Genomic DNA, 20,909 nt, shown 5'->3' with positions numbered 1-20,909 from the left:
TTAAATACTCACAATCTTTTTAAAAAAAAATAAAAAAAATACTAGAAATCACCTTTTGGCATGTACACGTTTTAATGAGACAATTTCAAGCTGGTGGATGTGTAACAGCCTAATTAGGGCAAGTGTGATGGATTGTCTGTTCAAGTGTGTTATTGTGTAGCTACGTTAATTGCTTTCAATTTGACAGGCAGTAAAGTGGGAGACCACAACCACAGAGCTGTCATGCGTGACTGTTAATCCACGCTGTCAGTAAAAAACAGCCAGACAGGCTACATCATTATATCCAGGAACTCATTTCCCACCTCCTGCTATCAGTGTAGTTATTTAAGTCTCTCATCTCATTCTTGTTAGAGGAGGTTAAACAAATCTCCTAAGCACCGCAGGCTCTTCTCTGCTTTGTCCCAAAGAGAGCACCAGCAGCTCTGCTTGCCTTTTGGTTGGTGGCAGAGCAGGAACATGTGGTCATGCAACGGCCAATGCCGAGCCCTGAGAAGGCAATCGGTGCTGTCAGAGCAGCAGCAGCAGCAGCAGCAGTGCTGGCACTGGAAAGGAACTCTGCAGAAAGAAACCCATCTAAAAGAGACAGGGGAGGGGGGGTTGGATTTGATTACAGACCGGAGGATGAGGATGCAGTGGGAATGGCATGTTGTAGAGGAAGAAAGAGGAAAACAAACAAGAGGACAGGCTGTTTGATCAAGGTCTAAAGATGTAGGAGCTGCATCCCAGGAAGCAGGCAGTCAGTGTGTCTGTGAACGCACCATCACATCAGGGGACTTGTTGTGGTTCAAGGATAGTGAAGGTGGAGAGGCGCAACCTGAGAAGTCCCCTCCCGCCACTTCCACAGAGGATGACAGATTAATCCTTATTCAGCAAGGAGCGAAGAATCACCCCGAGGTGAGTGAAGTGCAAAGTCATAGTGTTTCCATCTGATCTGTGCAGGTTATTCACACTTAATCCATGTCTACTTTCGCTCTTGTTTTGGTCCAATATGTAAATGAGTTGTGTGTGTGCAACCCTCTCTCTGGTGAATTCCTCACGTTACACCACACGTTCCACTAAACTCTGTCTGTGTTCAATCAGCATGCTGCTCCAGTCCCAGCTGACCTGTCTGTGATGAAGTGAGGCTTGTTGTCTCTTGATGTGATGTTGTTATCCAGGATCAGATGTTGTCCACGGCTCAGCAGATGCTTCAGGATAGCCGCTCTAAGATTGAGCTGATCCGACTGCAGATTATAAAAGTCGCCCAGGCTGGAAGCAGCAGCAGCAGTGGTGTTGATGGTGGTGGAAACCCTAACAGCTCCACTCATGGAGGTCAGAGTGCTGGGACAAGTGAGTCCCCCTATAATACTCTGTTCTTCTACTTTATTTAAGTGTGCAAATTACCTTGAAAGAGGCGTGAAATCATCTATTATATTGCCCGTGGCCAGTCACAACAATTCTGTCAGATTTTCAAATAACTTGTCTCGTTAACCCAGAAGGAGCAACCGAGTTTCCAGTGCATGCAGATATGTGGTTTGAAAATTTAGCGCTTTAATGAAGGTTTTGCCAGAGCTTCCATTTTTTGAAAGGGGATTATCTGTTTGACTAATGTTTTCCAACAACAGATCACAATTCAAAAGCTTTTCTTGTAAGTGAAAAAGTATGCATTTTTGATCCAGAGATACTGTGACGTGAGTACTTTAACATTTCCTGCCAACAGTCTCCTGTCCCAGTTATGATGAGAGTATATTGCACTAGTGAAACTGCTCTGACAGGATTATTAGAGACAGAGTGTAAGTGTGACATTTAATTCTAAACTGGCGATACGTGCCATTTGTGAAACTCTGAAAGTAATGTTTAAAAAAAACGATTCCTGCCTGACGGAATATGAGACAAGTAACTCTATACCATGGCTCCTCAGGTCCCATTTCCTTTCTTGGACCTCTGACCTCTTTTCCTCTCATTGATTTCTTAAAATGTTATCATCTACAGCTAATAAAGGCCCTCTTTACTACAGCAGGCAGTTTCATTCACTGTATCCAAGTGTCAGCAGAATGTGTAAAAGCAAAGGCTGACTCTAGCAAATGATTTTCTCAGTCCATCCATCCATCCATCCATCCACCCATCCATGCGCCTCCTTCACCTGTTTTGATGGGAGACTGATGGATTTCCAAGCCAGTCAAGAGACATAATCAAGTCCGGTTGGATATTCCTAAAACACCTCATAGGAGACGTCCAGGAGGTATCCCTAAACATTAGCTCCTTTTGATGTGGAGGAGTAGCAGCTCTACTCTGAGACCCTACCAAACACCAGACACCCTTTGTAGAAAGTTTGTGTTCGTCATTTGAATCCGTGACCTCATTATTTTGGTCACTGCCAGCAGCTTGTGGCCATAGGTGAGGGCAGTAATATAGATCAACACCTTTGCTTTCAAATTCAGTTCCCTACAGCAGACCAGTACAGCATCTGAAATAATACAGCAGCTGCACAAATCCCCCTTTCAACCTCTATTTCCCTCCTTCCCTCAACAAGAGCCCCAAGATACTTCAACTACGCCTTCAATTAAGACAGCAACTCGTTCCCAACCCCAAGTGAGCACTCCTCACTTTTGACTGAAAACCATCACCTCAGACTCAGAGGGGCCAGAAAAAGTGTGATTCACTAAGTCACAGGCCAAACCCAGAGACCAAGACAATAATAATTCATTGACTTATGGTTGAGTTGAGACCATACATTACATTGGCATTATTGTTGCGGTAGCAACCTTTCCATTGATGTTGCTTTGGTTAAATTTATTGATACCTTTAATTCTCAAAAATATTCCTAAATATATTTCATGTTTCAGGTGACAACAACAGTCATCCGAACCAAGTTATATTGTTAAGTAGACCTCCATATGTATCCATATTAATTAAAAATACCCTTTTACTCTTTTTTTAAAGCACTTCCTCGTCTCACTCTAGTGTATATGTCAGACATGGTGACAGCGAATGAACCAGTACAACCCCTCTGGTCATCCAGCATAAATCTACTAATAGTTAGGTACTCCTTATTCACAGTGGGTCGCCACAGCGTGCAGCTCCACTTTTTGAGTGTTGTACAGTTTATTCTATTGCACAATGATTCTCTCTGTTCAGTATTGTATTTTTTTTTTGATTGTTTACAGTTTTATTTGGTTCACTTTAATTATTTAAAATGTCTTCGATGTTTCAACCACTGTTTTAATTTGCCCATTTTTGTTACATTTTGTTATGTCTTATTATCAGTAATTAGGTCAGTCATCCATGAAGTGTTCTGAACTGCATTTACCTCTATGCAAGGTATATAAATAAAAGAGAGAGATCTCTAGTGATCTGATGATCCCTGTCAGCAAGCATTTGGTGAGAGTGGGAAGAAAGAACTCATTTTAATAGGAAGAGAACCAGACTTGTAGGGGTGGGGGCAGGGAAACAAAAGAAAGAAGAGAGAGACAAGGACACAACACCAATTACAGGAGAGAGAAGACTCGAGTTAATGCAGTAGTGGTGTGTAAATGCATGGGCATGGTAGAATAAATGCTACCTAAGTGCATCATGGGAAGTTCTCCAACTGCCTGAGCCTATAGCAGCATAACTAATGGATGATTCAGGGTCACCGGATCCAGTTTGCAAACATCTACTTTTAGTAGCAGACTAATGAAAATTCAAAACAAAATAAAATCAATTGAATAGAACACAAGTGTAATTACTCTGCAGCTCTTGTCAGTCACTGGTTTTGATTAATTTTAAGAATTACGTTTAAACCCCCACCCCAAAAAAACAAGCAGCAAGAGAAAACAGGATTCTTTCACTTCTGGGTTTATTTAGTATGCAGTGTTCTTCTTCTTGTATCAACATAGCAACATTTGAAGGGTCTTCCCTAGCTGCGATGTTTTAATCCTTCCTTTTAGAGCTTTTCTACATTTCAAAAAAGTGTCAGCTGAATGCCAGACACATAGAAAATGTAGTGTTTTTAACTCAGTGACATTTAAGACAAAAGGGTTTACTTCTTATTTAGGAATACTGATAGCAGGTATCAAGACTCTCTCTTTCTCTTCCCTCTCAGGGATATCTCCCCTCACTGCGAGTCTCGTGGATGCTCGCTTGGTAGAGTTGCAGCACTATGTGCAGAGGGAGTCAGATGCATTGGTGCTGGCCAAAGATGTGGTGAAGGAGCTTGAAGGGATCTCATCGTTGGACCGGAAGGCCCTGGCTGAGGTAGGACTCTCAGTCACATTTATTTTAAAGTACGTCAGAGGAGAAAGGAGTTTGTTTTAAGGCATGTCTAAAAAATCTGAAGAATTTTCTAAAAAAAAAAAAAAAGAAAGAAAGAAAGAAAAAAATTGAGACTGGCTGTACTGTGCAGCTAAAACTGCTTTTTCAGATAGAGGATGAACTGAGGGGCGGCACCAAGGTCCAGTATCAGATAAAGAAAGATGATTTTGAAGTGTGATTCATGCAAGACTATTATAGTATAGGGTAAGAAAAAACATGGAAATGTTAAATATTAACTTTCATGTTTGCTCTGGTTTGTGTTTAGTTGTGTTCTGAGCATCACTTTCACTGATTAGCTAATATAATAAAAACACAAAATAAAGCAAAATAAATAAAAATATAAAATATAAAGTCTGAAAAATATATTTATGTTGGAAGTAAAGCAGCACAAACAATATCCAAAAATACTAAACAGCCTATATTTAAAAGGCCCAAACAACAATATAGTCTTTATCTTCTTTGCAGGCTCAGGCTCGGGTGCAGGAATCCTCCCAGAAACTGGGTCTTCTGCAGCTTTCCCTGGAGAAATGCCTGAAGGAAAAGAAACAGGAGCCTCTACAGCAGCCTGCAGGAGGGGGACCTCCTTCTACCCAAAACCCCACAACTGGGTGTCCCCTTTCCACCTCGCCATCCGTCTTCTCCATCAGACCTGCCTCCTTAACCGGTACCAGCACAAACTATGCTTTTTCTGAGCAGTACCTACATTTAAAAGTGTACTTTTAGAGACAGCTCTGTTTGCAAATTAATTTACTAGATCATACCTCAGATATAGGTATAGTCATGGGTCAAATGTTTCAATAATTTGACCCCAAAAATCTGTAAGAATATACATAACACAGTTTTTAGTGAAGGTTGCACAGTGCATTAAGTATGAATTAGCCTGTCAGCATTATCTAAAGCTAAAATGGACAGTGCATGAGAGGGGGGAAGGAGAGTGTGTCGGCAGGGTGGAGTGAGTGAAGACGTGTGTCAGGTGGGTTTGTGGCAGGATAGAAGCGAGCGTGAGAGGGAAGGTTTATAAGATGGTAGTGAGACCTGCTCTGATGTATGGTTTAGAGATGGTGGCACTGAGAAAAAGACACAAAGCAGAGCTGGAGGTGGCAGAGGTGAAGATATCGAGGTTTTTTATTGGGAATGACCAGGATAGACCGGATTAGAAATAATGACATCAGAGAGACTGCTGAGGATGAGCGGTTTGGAGACAAAGTTAGAGGCGGGACTGAGAGGATAAACTGGAGGATAAACTGGGCAATGGATGTTGAATGTGGAGCTTCCAGGCACCTGATGTAATAAAGGATGACATGTAGAGGTTTGACAGAGGGGATGCCAGCGAGAGGCTGAGATGTAGACAGATGATCTAAATTGCGACCCCTAAAAGGAGCAGCTGAAAGGAGGAGGAGCCTGTCATTATTAATGATGGTTTAAATACCTGAAATTGAAATCTCTCTCCATGACTACTTTAAGATTGACTATCATACACGTCACATCACCAGCAGCCTAAACCATCAATACAATTCTTGTTTATGTCAGATTCTGATCCCACCATCTACTCATACAGCAGACCAGGAAACGTTGCTCCAATCTGGTCATTCTGCTCTTATCGAATTTATCATAATCAGGTTGTTTTTAATCTTTATTATAGTCTGTTGGCCATGGTTCACTACTAAACATAATGTGGTGATCAGAAGTGGAAAATTACAATAAAATAATGTTAAAAACAAAATGCGTGCATAAATGAACCCACTCAGTCATTTGGAGATTATGAGACAGACCTGATTTTCAAGTTTTAAGGGATTATTCAGCTTCTCGTTTTATTTTCTTTAGCTCCATAATAACCTCCTGCTCCTGGAAGAAACTAACAAACAAGCTTACAGAGGAAAGTGAATTTCATGAAGGAACGGCTCTCTTTAAACACAAATCATTCACTTATTACAGAATCATATGTTTAATTATAGACACATTTTATGTGTTAGTACATTCAGAAGACCGGAAGATAACTGGATTTAACTAATTGCAAGTCTACTAATTAAACACTATTTTTAAGTAGTTATTCCCAGGAAATCTGTGTGAAATTATTACTGACCTTTAAAAATCAAACACCTACATCTCAAAGAAAGCTTTGTTTTTTTCCTCTCTAACACACAGCTCTTTCTAGCGGCACCATTCCTGCCCAGTGTTGGAACATGGCTAACCATATGCTGACCTCTGGCAGTGGATAATCAGACATGTAATCTGCTGGTTTTGGACAGTTCACTTGTAAGCCCATCTCTCCCTGCTGGAGACTAAAAAGGCAAAAAAAAGCCTCATGATGATGATGTAACGAGGAGACAAATCCTGGAGTTGCTCTGTATGCGGCGAGCATTCAGATCGGGTCTCACTCGGGGTGATTTTGTGCTTCACAGCTGTTAGCAGTACGGAGAAAGGGAGAAAATGAGGATGTGAATGCTCAGCGAGCAGCTCCAGACAGCGCTGATTAGAAGCATGAGAGATTTATTCATGCAGAAAAAGAAAAGGTTTTATTTTAAAAGGCTCCATTCATTTTGGTCTTAAATGCAATTCATTACTAAGGACTTGGGAAGGGGAGGCATTGTTACATAATGTAGTGATTAAGTATTTTGTGAGAATATAATCGTTTAGTGATCATTTCAGGATGTTTTTAGAATCTTAAAGTTTGTTTTGTTTTTTAAAAATGTCTTTAGGCAAACTTGAAGTCCGGCTTCTTGGATGTGAGGATTTACTGAAACCTCTGGGAGATTCAGAGCAAGAAGACCATCCAAACCCTGCAGAGACACCAGCTGCTCACAAACCAGACGGACCTCCAGGTAAGCAGACATTTTGCATTTTTGAAATGTTTCCTTGGACACGAGTGATTTCATCTTAGTTGGAACAAGGAAATAATTAAATTGACGTTTTCATGTTCATTTATAGTGCCACATTTTTGCTTTTGCACTCTACTAGGATAGCTTTGCATCATTAACAATTCAAAATAATTTTTATTTAACTTACACTGAGCCTTTGTGCAGCACTTCAGGTCATCTTCTGACTCAAACAAGCTCAAACAACATCCTAACTTCTCCAACAAGCCAACTTTCTTCTGATTGGCTGTCTCTTGCAAGCAGAAGGTTTGACAATCTGGTCACTTTTACAGTGTTTTCAAATCAAAATCAAATCAAATCAAATCACTTTTTATTGTCACATCACATGTGCAGGCACACTGGCACAGCACATGCGAGTGAAATTCTTGTGTGCGAGCCCCACAAGCAACAGAAATGTGCAAACACAACAACACAAACGAGCAAAATACAAGAATGGCCAACCTGAAACTAATAAATATATGTACAATATATAATAGTGTATGCATTTCTGGATGTGTATACTAAATATTTTCCTACGTGTGTGTGTGTGTGTGTGTGTGTGTATACACATTTTTACAAATTAAATAGTAAAAAAAAAAAAAAAAAAAAAAAAAAAAAATAATAATAATAATAATAATAATAATAAAATATATAAAATATACAGAGTTGAATATGTGCAAAACAAGTGGCATTTATATACAGTGTGGAGTGGAGTGCATAATGTTGAAATTCTAAATGGATTCAGTAAATGCAAACACTTTAGAGCATACTCTGCACAATAAAAGAAAGATTATTAAACAGCTTTATTAATTCCAGCTCACGTGAGATTACATTTAGCTGCATGAATAGTGTGACTCCCGGTCTCTGTTTTAAAAAGACATTTACATCAGTATGAGAGTGCCACAGTGTCACAGCCGAACACTGAAATCTGGTGCCGTGCTCAATGGGTTAACCTACTTTTTTGTGAAGTATGGAGTGCTTTTAAAGGTAATCTATTACAATAAGTGAGCTTATTACTTTAAATTATATCATATCCTCTGTCAAGGATGTTGAAAGGTCCTTTGTTAAATGCCCTGACATTTAGTTGTTATTTTCCTAAAATAGAAGATAAATAAACCAGCATGATTTCATAAGCTTGATCTTTTGGAAGGCGAACCGTCTGGCTCCAGTCAGATTCACATGATACTCTCAGAAAAGTACTTTTGTACCATTAAGAGTACGGTGGATAATTACTGGGAGGTACCCTCTAAGGTAGTGCTGCTGGACCATTGACAGGTGTTTCTTATTCATTAAGGTACAAAGCACCTTTATGCGTTGCAGCTGCTCAAAACCAGCCTTGAACCTTCAATGTAAAGGTACAAAAAATAATATCTAGAAAAAGTTGCGTGCAGGGGTACGCATTAATTTATTGTTTATTACTCATTCATCCATATTCTACTGCTTTGGTGGGTCCAGCAGACTAACCCCAGTTTCTGAAAATAAAAACCTTTTATAGAAAGCTCTCAGGTTGAATGTTGGATTTTCAAAATTTAAGACTTCAGTTAGTAATACAAAATTTATCAGGATGATTTAGTGTCATATTTTCAGTATAAAAGCCCCTGATTAGTTAGACAAAGTTGTCAGAATTATTAGAATTATGTTGGATTTACAAATTAAAAGCACCTAGTAAATAAAATGAACATTCATGTAAATCTTCACTGCTGTAAAAATCAAGCCTGTTCAGGACACAGCCAGTAAAACGTAAATGTTTGTCTCACCGCAGAGATCAGTGGTGTGCTCAGGCTGGACGGCAGAGTGGTCGGCCGGACGCGCTGGGCATCCGTCAGCAGGCTGAGCTGGGACCAGACGTTCTACATCCAGCTAGAGCGGGTGAGTCCCTACACACCATCAGATACTTAGTTAACCACGTTAACTGAGGAGTGGGAAAACAACAAAGTAATAGTCCATTTTTATTTCCTAGCATAAATTATGTCAATTTATCAGACTGTTGCTCATCTCTTTTGTCATAATGGGTCTCATTCAGTGAAATGTTAATACACTAAACACAAAGTGCACATTCAAAATTACCATCAGATTCATGAAACATGTTCACTAGTCATTTTTGTTCTGACCACAGAGCTCATGTTAGTGAATCAGAATCATGTTTCTCACCATCTGCAGTCTGCCACGTCACACAATCAAACATATTTACCTCAAGCTGTGGAGACGAAAGCAGTGAGGATGGTTTAAAAGAAGCCTGCACCAGTAAAACAAAAAAATTCAATCAGAATCAGATTTTGAACCAAGGAAACTGAAACAACAGGTTGGCATGAATTAAAGCAACTGGAGTTTAAGCACCAGGGGACTGTCAGAAACCTGGGCTTTGTTCCAGAAGCAGGTTTAGTGAAAAGAGTTTATTAATCCTGAGATCAGGCAAACTCTAGGTTTTCTGTTCCAGAAAGAGAATTAACGTAAACTCTGACTCAGTTACCATGTAATCTGTGTGATCTACACGTCTTTACTGTCAGGCTACAGCTGAATAATTTGATTTACAAATGAAATGTAAAATCTGCTCAAATTCCAGTGGTATATATTAAGAAGTGAATTCTGTAAAAACAGGCTTTCTTTGTGTTAGCTGGCTCGACAAAACGAAAAACCCCAGTTGAACATGGGTTATGAACGGTCTGTGTCAAACCAGGATTCTGCTTCAGGCTAAAAGGGGGCATTTCATGTTTCACATGACTTGTCTTCTGCAAAAAGGGATCGCTCTTAGATCAATCATCGCTCAAACATGCTGTAAATACAAGAATGAGTTAAGAGGAGACGCTTCCAATTTTAAACTGAAAGAAGCATAACTTACCGCGGCCACCCTTGTAAAACTGACTTTAAACTCATCGTTGCTCCCTAACCCACCAGTCTCACTCCGTAGTACACCCCTCGGCTTCATCTGTTAATGAAAATTTGGGTAAATAATGACTGGACGACGCAGAAAAAATAAAAGGCCCTACCCTTTAAATACTTGCTGCCGTGGTGAATTAAGTTACCCGAGCTCCACTAATGAGGGCTTTCTTTCATTACTCATGGCCTTAACTCAGGGTGACGATACTCAGAGTTGATTGAACTAACTCTGATCAGCATTTCTGCAATCAAAAATCTCAGGGCTACCAGTCGCAGCATTAATTAGCTCCGAGTTTCTGGAACATCATGTCAGGGCACGCTCATGTTTGGCAGCTTTTACTAAACTTTTTGATCATATCAGTTATAGTGGGAAGTTAAACTGCAGAAAAACAGAGTAGCACATATTTTCCTCTCGTTTTCCCCATGATTTAAACCGCTGCGACGGCGAGCCAGCTTTCAGCATTTGTGAGTCATTTTTCATGTTCGCTCTAATCCACACCGCCCACGTTCAAACTGGCCTTCCTGCCCATTTACTTCCCTCCCAATCATCCTGTTTCTAATTACAGAAATGAGGCGCTGTTTGAATACTGTTCAGTTGCTGTGCAGCACACTTCAAGGAAACAAGATCCATTACAATCTGTTCTTCTTGTTATGACCTTTGTCTGTGTGACATTGATGCAGATAAAAACAGCATCAGCAGCTTAGTACATGCTGTAGTAACACTTCATGTGCTGACAAGAACAATATAGCAAGCACCCAACCATATAGACTGTACAAGGGCGCTGTGCAGGTCAGAGAGTAATCAGACTACACACATGTATCGCAATGAGCAGGAATAAGAACCCACATGTAGGAGGCAGAAGTCAGAAAGCCCCAACAAATAGCATGCTTTGATGGCCAATGAAATGAAGTCCAAATGAGAACAAAATCCACAAAAGCAAAGAGGTCAGCAAAGGGCAGGCACATCAAAAGAGGGAAGATACACAGATACACAGAGTGCTGATTAGGATCAGACACAGGTGAGGACAATGAGACAGACAGACATCTATCAAAATAAAACAGGAAAGGAACAACCAACCATTTCTGAAACAAAGAAAGACTAAACATGAATGGACTAATTCGGGGGGAACAGAAGGACAATGATAAAGAAAGCTGGACTAAAGAGAAGAGGGTGGAAACAAGAAGACTAAGAAGAAACGAATAACAATAAAAGAAACCAGAAACACCCAAAGAGGAGCCAAAACACACAAAACAGAAAGCTATTACCATGAAAACCTTAAAGTATAAAACTGGAACCAAAGACTGAATAAAGATAATAAACAACAAACACAGAAATCTAAAGTCCAGTCTATAAACCCCAAAACAGAAACCCAAATATGTTAATTAAGAATTCAAAACCCCAAAACAACACAAAGCCAAAGACCATGACAGTATGAAGAGGCTCCTCTCAGGGACATATGAACTGGGAGAAACAACATAAAACCAAAACACAGCCCCAAGGTCTTAACGAGTTCCTTTGGAAAGAACACAATTAATTGAAGCACACTTCTTGACTATTTTGAGTTTAGTTCAGAAGAACTGGGACAAAATAGACAAAGTCAGGAGTAGAAGGATCTCGTCAGATTCACCTTACACTGTGTGCCCTCGCCCAGCCCAGCCCTCTCTGTTTTTCACCCGGCACGGCTGCAGTAGGTAAGTGCTTCTCTGCACAGCACATTAGGCGACTTCCAGCGTAATGGATGGTCAAATGAAAAGTGGAGATGAGAGAGGGGGAATAAAAAAATAGATGCAGCTAAATGGTGAAAATACATCTCAGAGAGCAGGTCAGTCAAAAAGTCCAGTTAAAACAAATAGATTAAGCTTTTATGCATTGTTGTAGTTTAAATTCGGTGAGTGTGAATGAAGTCTTACAATACTTTGGCTGGATGCTTTACTATAAACATAACCATCTGAATGCTTATAAGACGTCGGCTGATGGTTTTGCATGTCAGTGTGGGACTGATGTGTTCCTGGTGAGCTTTGATTGGCACTTTCAGCCTTAGCACACATTGACAACTCAGTCAGTGCGATCTTTTCTGCAGTTATGGATACAGATGCTCTGCACATCCTCTTATTTTGAGTGCAATTCTTTTGCCATGAGGAAGAAAGAGAAAATCTGATGTGGTTGCAACCTTAAATAACGCAGAGCCAGTGATGGAGTCGAGTTACCGTATTGAATTATTGTTTCACTCCACCCTTGGATGCTTCTTTACACTTCTGTGCTGCTCTGAGATTTTACTCTCAGCGAGCGCCTCATTTTGCCTCAACCATATAAGCCACGAATCCCAGCTTAAGAGATTAAAATATCACCAAATAACCATGAAGATTGAGAACAAAGGGGTCTGAAAATAATTAATAAAATTCCAAAAACCATCACAACAAGTCCAGCACCATGAAAATTATATCTAATATAATAGTTATTCAATAAATGCTTAACAATTACAGTTAAAATCTACAATCTACACATGTATAGATATGACCTTTAAAATAAAGTAGCTGATTGCCTGATGAAGGTCTTGTATTAAAATCTTGTAGATGAATACAGTTTTGTGGGCAGTGAGTAAAGCGACCCTGACGTATCTGCAGCCATAATAAGAGCTGCTTGTAGCTTCTTAAATATGCAGGAAAGGTGCTTCAGTGCTTCATTTATTATAGCAGAGGATACACTGAGCCATCATTAATGTGTTTTCCATTTCACATGATAATCTGAACCTACAACTGCAGGTAATAACCACAGATAAATTCTGAACATTACTTTGCTGTGACAACATTTTTAATGTATAAAAATCATGATATAAATAAAGATTAAGAGCTATAATTGCAGTCTTTAGGGTTATAATGGAGTTTTTCCACTTTTTTCACTCATCTTTTCACTCTATAAGCTATTTCATTCTTTCTTTCTTTTTTTTATTACAGCCTTTGTTATGTTCCTTCACGTCTTTCCTTGTTTTTGCCACTTTTTCCATGAAGTTAAAGTGACTAGTAAAATGAGTTTTTTCCTCATCTGCTGAGCCCTACTCCATGTTTCACTGGCAGGAAGCCATTAAATTCTAGTGTATCGTGGGTGCTGTTGTGCATCATGATGAACCGAACCCTCCTACCCATTACTCCAGCAGTGAACATTCTTGCGCCATAGACTAAATTGTTGTTGCAGTTCAGTCTGAGAGCAGCAGGGGTCGCCCTCTACCTGCAGGTATTAGTTCATCACAGCCTGAGCTAAAGACATGCTTAGTACTGTAGATGCTTGTTTGTTTCAAGAACTTGGTTTCCAATTTGCAGTACAGTAAGAAAAAGAAGAACATCCTGAAATTAGCAAAGAACAATTAACTTTGCTGAAGATATTGTTTGACATTTTGATTTTTAAAAACATCAACGATTTATTCACTAACAGCTGCAAACAACCTTTGGCTCTATTAATTAGAAACACTCAGTTAAACTGAAATATAATAAGTAACTTTACTCCTCTCACCAATCCACAGTGAAACTTTAAAGACTCCAGCAAATACTCACAGGCTTCCTTTAATCTGATAAAAACAGCCTCACAACAATGAGTCAGTGATCACAAACATGATTGAACCTCTTCTAAAGATTCTCAATTGCAACAGAAATGAATCACAACATGTTGCTACTACCATTTCAGTCATGGTGGTGCTCACTTCCCGCTCAAACCTTCAGTCTGTGTTTTCTCTGCTGGTCCTTGCTCTGCTGGCAGTCCCGGGAGCTGGAGGTCGGTGTCTTCTGGCGGGACCAGAGGGCGATGTGTGCAGTCAAGTTCCTGCGACTGGAGGAGATGATGGAAAACCCAATCATCAACCAGGGGATAACTTTAGAGCCACAGGGCCTCCTCTACACTAAGGTACATACAACCACCTGCCTTGTGTACGGTGCAGTGGCAAAGAACAACAAAACATAGATGCACACATACAGCATAAAGAGAGCAATCGGCTTAATCATATTATACTAGATATACACCAGAAAAAGTTGTAGTAAATGCCGACATTAAGCCTGATAAGTCATCCACTAAAGTTAGCCTCAGCATCAAACCAAGTTCCTACAGGTCACATCCAGAAAGGCAGGAGATTTTAAGATTTTAAACTAAACACTAAACCTGACAGGAAGTCAATGCAAAAAGACTGGAGGCGATTAACAGATGAAAAAACAGTGGATTACAATAATCCAAGTGAGAGGATGAACAAGCATCTCCAAATCACTTTTTCAGACTAAAGTTTAACAAGATTTACTAACTGGAAAAAACAAGAGTGGGTCAGAGACTTTTTGTGAGCATCAAACATCAAGGACTGATCAAAAATGATCCCACGGTTCCACATGTTAGAGTTTACTGTGAATGACAGGGACCCCACTAGCTGCTTGAGCACTGATGTTCTCAGGAGCAATTATTTGTCACCTAGCCTTGCACCCTGATTGCATTAAGACAGTCGATTGAGCTGGATATCCAGTTCGTGAGGTTTCAAAGAGAAGTACAGTCGAATGATCTTGGCATAAAAATGATAAGAAACTATTTCAAAACTGCTGATAATATGACCTAATGAGGATATACAGTGAATATAAAAGAGAACTTAACCAAGAAAACTGAATGATAAAGAAGCAAAATCAGACCAAAACTCACCCACCGAACCCAAAAATCAGTAAACCAGTGAGGTAAACCAAAATCACTGCCATGCTGTTTGACCTGTGGATCAAAAGCTGATGATCAGCGGTTTCAAAGGCTGATGAAAGCAAAGACTTGGAACAGTCATTCTTATCTGCAGCCATCAAAAGGTCATTGGAGACTTTAATGAGAGCTCTTTAGTGGAGTGTAACTCTCTGAAACCAGACTGAAAGAATACTGTGCATCTCCAAACCTTTTCTCTTGTTCTGGAAGGGTTATAAAAGGAGGTTTTTAGATGTGGTGGCAAGTGGTAAGTGGCAAACTTAATCTGCTCAGTCTTTTGTTAGTCATCCAGCCCTGAGAGGAGGGAAAATCAGATGCAAACGTGCTTTAAAAGTGTTCAATGAGCTGTTTAAAGTCAATATTATTTCATTTTAACATTCTCACATTAATCCAACACACTTCAGAGTCCCATAAAGAGCTGCATGTTGACAGATTTCAGTGTGGTTGTAGGAAATCTAATATGCTCCACATTATGTTCTGATTCAACAAAGTAGAGTCTTATCGAGGAACAGAAATCTAACATTGGGTGAGCTTTGGCACCACACTCACAGCTTTGAGCCTTTCACTGTGACACTTTGCCTTTTTTCTGTCTCAAATTAATCCACACATTAATCAGATAGTGCCAACTATCACAGCCAATAAGGTGCAATATTAGCCATGCTTCTTCATCCCAGTTGGATAGAAATGCAGTTAATTTCTCAAAAGTTAAAAGAAATCTGTTTGATTTGTATTTTACAGCTTCGATTTATTGACACTGTGCTCGAACGGCAGCCAAAGCTGAGACGTCAGCGGTGCATCTTCACTAAAGAGAGAGGTACAAACACAAAAGCCCCCAAACAGATTTATTCAGACTGAATTTGTGTTTCTGCAGTGAAATGATGATTTGATTTGTTTTCTTTGTCAGGGAAGAACTTTCTCAGAGCAGCCCAGATGAACATGAACTTTGCCACTTGGGGTCATCTGATGATGAGCATCCTCCCTCGCTACAGCTCCTTCACCACATTCAGCTCATCTTTCTCTGCGACCCCTGACCTGGTGGCCAACAATGCCCCCCATGCAACTGAAAAGGAGCCTCAAACTACCACTTCACTGCCAAGGTATGAACTAATCATAAGTTCATCTCACATTGTGATAGATAGTTCTTATTGTGTATTTTAGCTTGATTTTTTTTATCTTTATGTATATAGTACTGTGAGGAGATAAAATTTTTCCAATGATAATGTCAGTAGTTTGCCTCCAGGTCCTGGCCTCTCTTAGTATTTTTTGACTGTCTACTATCTCACTACATTTTTCAACACTTGTCTCTGTGGGGCTGCAGCGAAGCTCCAGTAATCAGACTGAGCATCACTGAGGATCAGCCCTCTCCCAACATCCTCGACCAGGAAGAAAACACAGCTGGCATCATCAGTGCAGTGCACCGAACATCATCTGTGCCCACACTGCAAGAAAAACTGGTAAGTCATTAGCAATAGTTGACATGCCAGTGCATTCAGAGTTTACACATTTATATATGTAGCGAGAGACAAATTAGCTTTAGAAGAGTGAAACCGTATCCAGTAACAGATTATAAGCACTAAGAGTAAGGATCTAAAGCCACACTGGCAGCTTTGTGATGTGATAACGGCCAAAAACATAAATTTTTCTGCTGATATCACAGGTTTAAACAGCAGCTTTTAGAAGATCTAAACATGTTCTTATTGAGCTCTAATTTGCCATTGAATTTTTATTTGCAGTCCTCCGTAGAAGAAAGCGAAGATCAGCCTGTATCTGCTCTAAAGTACACACACACACACACACACACACACACACATCTTCACACACTTCACTCCACGTCCTCTTCTAAAAATTAGGAATTAAGCACCATCCTTGTTTTCTATTTTTGTTCTTTTTTTCCCAAAAGGATGCAGGTGGAAGATTTTAAGTATATCTCAGTTCTTGGCAGAGGACACTTTGGGAAGGTAACAGTTTGAAGCTTTTCTGTAAAACACTGTGACTGAGCCAAGCGTCTTCTCTTGTTTGTCCTCAGCTGATCAGGGTTAGATTTGCTGTGAATGTTTTCCAGGTCCTGCTGGCAGAGTTTAAGAAGACCGGAAAATTGTATGCTGTCAAAGCTTTGAAGAAAAGAGACATTGTGACTCGTGATGAAGTGGACAGGTGAGTGGAAGGAAAGACAAGAATGCTTTAAATCTGCATGCAGGTGCACGTTACGTGATTATCAATAAGAAAGCTCAGATTATAGATCAATGGGATGCGTTTGAGTTTTGCCTTCACTCAGTGTCTGTTATGGCCTATAGATAAAGGCCCAAACTGTTTTTGTATCTAGTTTCTAATCGTGCTTTTTAATGCTGTAAAGTTGGACATTTAAACACTGGAGTCAAGGGGAATTGACTTCCTTTTGGAGCCAGCCCCAAGTGGTCATTAGTGGAACTGCAGCCATGGACGTTATTACTGAGCTTGACAAGAAAAACTCACTCTTTGCAGCTCTGAGGATAATAGCTGAGTGATGTATTTTTTTCTGCAGTCTTATGAGCGAGAAGAGGATCTTTGAGATGATCAACGCGTCCAGGCACCCGTTCCTCGTCAACCTCCACGGCTGCTTCCAGACCAGCGACCACGTCTGCTTCGTCATGGAGTATTTACCCGGCGGTGACCTCATGATCCACATCCACAATGATGTGTTTAACGAGGCTCAGACCAGGTGTGCATAAAAAGAGTAAACATACTGCCTGAGGGATTTCCAAATATTGATTTGTTTTCTTTCCCTGACAAAGAAAACAAATCAAATCAATGTATTTTTTAAGGTGTTGTTATCCAACATCTCTGATCTGTTGTTGCTATCATGTACAGGTTTTACTCAGCATGTGTCCTGCTTGGTTTAGAGTTCCTGCATCTGAATAAAATCATCTATCGGTAGGTGATAAGTGCCAAAGTGATCTCACGTTACAAGAAAACATTTGGCACCCTTCAGTTTGTGTACTCTGTGTTTTACACAGAGATCTGAAGCTGGACAACCTGTTAATGGATGCAGATGGATTTGTGAAAATCACAGACTTCGGACTTTGTAAAGAAGGTGAATCCATTCAGCACACCTGTCTGTACTCTAATTTCTGGCTCAGCACAAGTAGCAGTAGCCACATTCTTACCTTTTATACTACTACCCAAACAGAATCAGTTTTACGATTTAAACTCTCCATACTTCCATCTGAGAGGACTGAAGTGTGTGATGTATCGGCAGGGATGGGACACGGCGATCGGACCTCAACTTTCTGTGGGACTCCTGAGTTTCTTGCTCCTGAAGTCCTGACAGACGACAACTATACGCGAGCAGTGGATTGGTGGGGGATGGGCGTCCTCATCTACGAAATGCTTGTTGGAGAGGTTATTCATATATAACCTCATATTCAGTTCAGCTTTTGCTGAAAGCTTTTAATATCATAGTGATCAATGCAAAGTTCCACAGTTCATCTCAGTTAAGCCTAACTCAGCATCTTTCCGCCCTCCTGCTAGTCTCCGTTCCCTGGTGAAGATGAGGAGGTGGTGTTTGACAGCATCGTTAATGACGACGTGCAGTATCCAACCTGCATTCCTCCCAATGCTGTCGCCATCATCCAGAAGGTATTTGCCTTCATTTGACCTCTTGCGTCCTGCATTTCTCGATTATTTTTATAAGTCACACATCAAGTTGTGACAGGATTTTAATTCATTTTGGCCATTTATGAAATGTTAAGTACAATATGCATAGATAACTCTTCCATAAGGCAATAGAGACTCATTGCTTTATCTAAATGTCAACCAACCAGCTGTGCAAATAGGGCGCTATGAGCCACAAAAACCCCAGCATCTATTTTTATAGCCATTTTCCCATCTAGGCTAATAAACACACATTATCACATCAGCACCTACAGCATGTTTAGAATCACCCGTAAAAAACATCTCTTATGACTGTAAAAGGCAGCTAGAGTTCACAGAGAAAACTCACTTCATCCAGGAGTAGGGATGGGTATCGTTTAGGTTTTATCCGATACCGGTGCCAAATCGGTACTTTTGAAACGGTGCTGGTGCTTAAATGGTGCTCGAACTGGTGCTTAAAGAATGGAGAACACAAACTTTGTCCAAAAACCTCTCATGTTTTTATTTTTAGCAGTCTCTTTTTATCTGCAAAATGATAAGCACTGTCCAGCCCCACGCACGGGGCTATCCGCGCTAACTCACTAATGGAGATTTACCACACCCGCAGTAGATGTGCACGGTGTGAGGTCTCGCAGTAAGCTATCAAATACGGCGCATTTCTCGGCTTTTAAAAAAACGCTATGCGTCGCCAGGTGTTTCATCAGATTCGAGGTGTTACCTCTTTTGCACAGTATCACCTTAAAGCACTTGTTGCTGCTGAGTTTGCCTCTTTTGCTGTGAAGTACAGCCAGACTTTTGATCGCTTCGCCTTGGGCATTTTTAATCTGTAGCTCTGCTCTAAAAGAACATACGTACCTGGGCCCGCCTACTATCCTTGGAAAGGTAAAATGATTGGCTAGAATCCAAAGTGTATGACAGCTCAGGAAAAAAAAGCACAGAAAGAAAGCACCGAAATGTGCGCTGCTTTTCGGTCTGGTTACTACTGTTTATGTCAGATTATGGCACCGGATACCGGTACCCATCCCTACTCCAGGAGGTTCATATGTAGATCCTTTTTGCAATGAGGTGATCGAACTATTTTTTTGCATAACTCATATTTACTTCTGAATAATATTTCAGAAAGATTCTGGTGAAAACGTCATAATGCACCACACACTTTTTAGAACCTAATCCTAGAACCTGTAATTACTGATTTAAATTTGAGTATAAAATACGGCGAGTAATGTATTTCAACCAGAAACCTGAAAACATCCGTGTTTGTTCACAGCTGCTGAAGAAGAATCCACTAAAAAGGCTCGGAGCTGGAGAGAGGGACGCAAACGAGGTCAAAGGAGAGAAATTCTTTGAGGTATCGGATCCATATCAACTGTTTGTCTTTACTTTCTTTCCACTGAACTACTCTCCGACACGTAAACATCTAAACAATATGTAAACAAGCTGAGTAGTCGTTATAATCAGTGTCTACTACTCCTAATTCAGCCTGATGAGTGATGAAGCACGGATTAGTACTGATTAGACGGTGACTTAACCTGTGCAGACACATCAAAGCTCTATAAGCACCTCTATCTCCTAAATTATTGATTGATGAGTCAAAGTACTAAAGCTAACCTATTATTGTTGTTTTCTGCTCCATGTTTTTATTCTCTGATTCTGCTACAGTAGCTTTGCATGATTCACAGTTCAAAATAATCCTTATTTATCTCAAACTGGGCCTTGTTGCAGCCACTCCATTCACAAAGTAGTTGTTTTAGCTGTTTTTAGCATTTTTTTCTTACTGCCTCACCCTCGACAACACAAAGTTTGAACTATTTTCTTGATGACATCATACACTGCCAGGATTAGAAAAAACTGCCTGAAACTGAGGAGGTAGCATAGTCTCACAGGGATAACCTGTTTTTTTTTAACTTTGTGGCTCTTTTGCAGACCATCGACTGGGAAGCCCTGCTAGCGAAGAAAGTAACGCCGCCCTTCCTGCCGTCGATCAAGGAGCCCACTGATGTCAGCAACTTCGACAGCGAGTTCACTCAACTCCAGCCAACCCTGTCGCCTCCCTCCAAGCCCTTCAGCCTCTCCGCCGAGCACCAGGAAGTGTTCGCGGACTTTGACTTTTGCGCCTTGCATGGGTGAAAATTAAACTGACGTGACCGCAGGGGTAAATTACAACCAGAATGTCCAGGTTAGTGTCCACACTGGCAGGTAACCCACGTTTATCATAACCACAACCCTCCTATGGCAAGCTACTTTATTTATATATTTTTAGATAAAAAGCATTAAAATGCATTAGTAGGGGTTTACAAGAACAATGACAGGACTTTTATATTTTTATATTTTGGTCTGCTGTTGTGTTAGTTGATTGGTTAATCAGTCAATCATTAAAATCGATCAGTTATGAGTCCTTTATTGAGTACAGAAGATTAGATTAGATTAGATTAGATAGAACTTTATTAATCCCTCGGGTGGGTTCCTCTGGGAAATTCGATTTCCAAAAAAGCACAGCACCGACAGAAGTTACAGAATATTATATATATATATATATATATATATATATATATATATATATATAT

At 40.2% G+C, this 20,909-nt stretch overlaps 1 protein-coding gene across 2 annotated transcripts; it reads left to right on the top strand.

The window, feature by feature from the left end:
- Window positions 1–699: 699 nt before the first annotated feature.
- Window positions 700–20,894, top strand: LOC309718735 (serine/threonine-protein kinase N2-like). 2 transcript variants are annotated; one of them, XM_082554251.1, is made up of 20 exons: window positions 700–894; window positions 1,158–1,329; window positions 4,064–4,215; window positions 4,738–4,936; window positions 6,972–7,094; window positions 8,890–8,996; window positions 13,756–13,899; window positions 15,454–15,529; window positions 15,620–15,812; window positions 16,034–16,169; window positions 16,449–16,492; window positions 16,616–16,673; window positions 16,778–16,869; window positions 17,237–17,413; window positions 17,563–17,625; window positions 17,709–17,785; window positions 17,951–18,093; window positions 18,223–18,330; window positions 19,613–19,693; window positions 20,269–20,894. In XM_082554251.1, the coding sequence occupies exons 2-20, from the start codon at window positions 1,164–1,166 to the stop codon at window positions 20,470–20,472; spliced, it is 2,343 nt and encodes a 780-aa protein (XP_082410377.1). In that variant the 5' UTR covers window positions 700–894; window positions 1,158–1,163; the 3' UTR covers window positions 20,473–20,894. The 2 variants fall into 2 exon arrangements, with proteins under 2 accessions (XP_082410377.1, XP_082410376.1); XM_082554250.1 differs by having other exon boundaries at window positions 813–894; window positions 1,158–1,311.
- Window positions 20,895–20,909: the final 15 nt, after the last annotated feature.

This window comes from Aulonocara stuartgranti (assembly GCF_965226115.1).
Source record: "Aulonocara stuartgranti genome assembly, chromosome: 12".
Lineage (NCBI taxonomy): Eukaryota > Metazoa > Chordata > Actinopteri > Cichliformes > Cichlidae > Aulonocara > Aulonocara stuartgranti.
The sequence above is the reverse complement of the archived record's forward strand: the minus strand, read 5'-3'. Positions and strand labels throughout refer to the sequence as shown.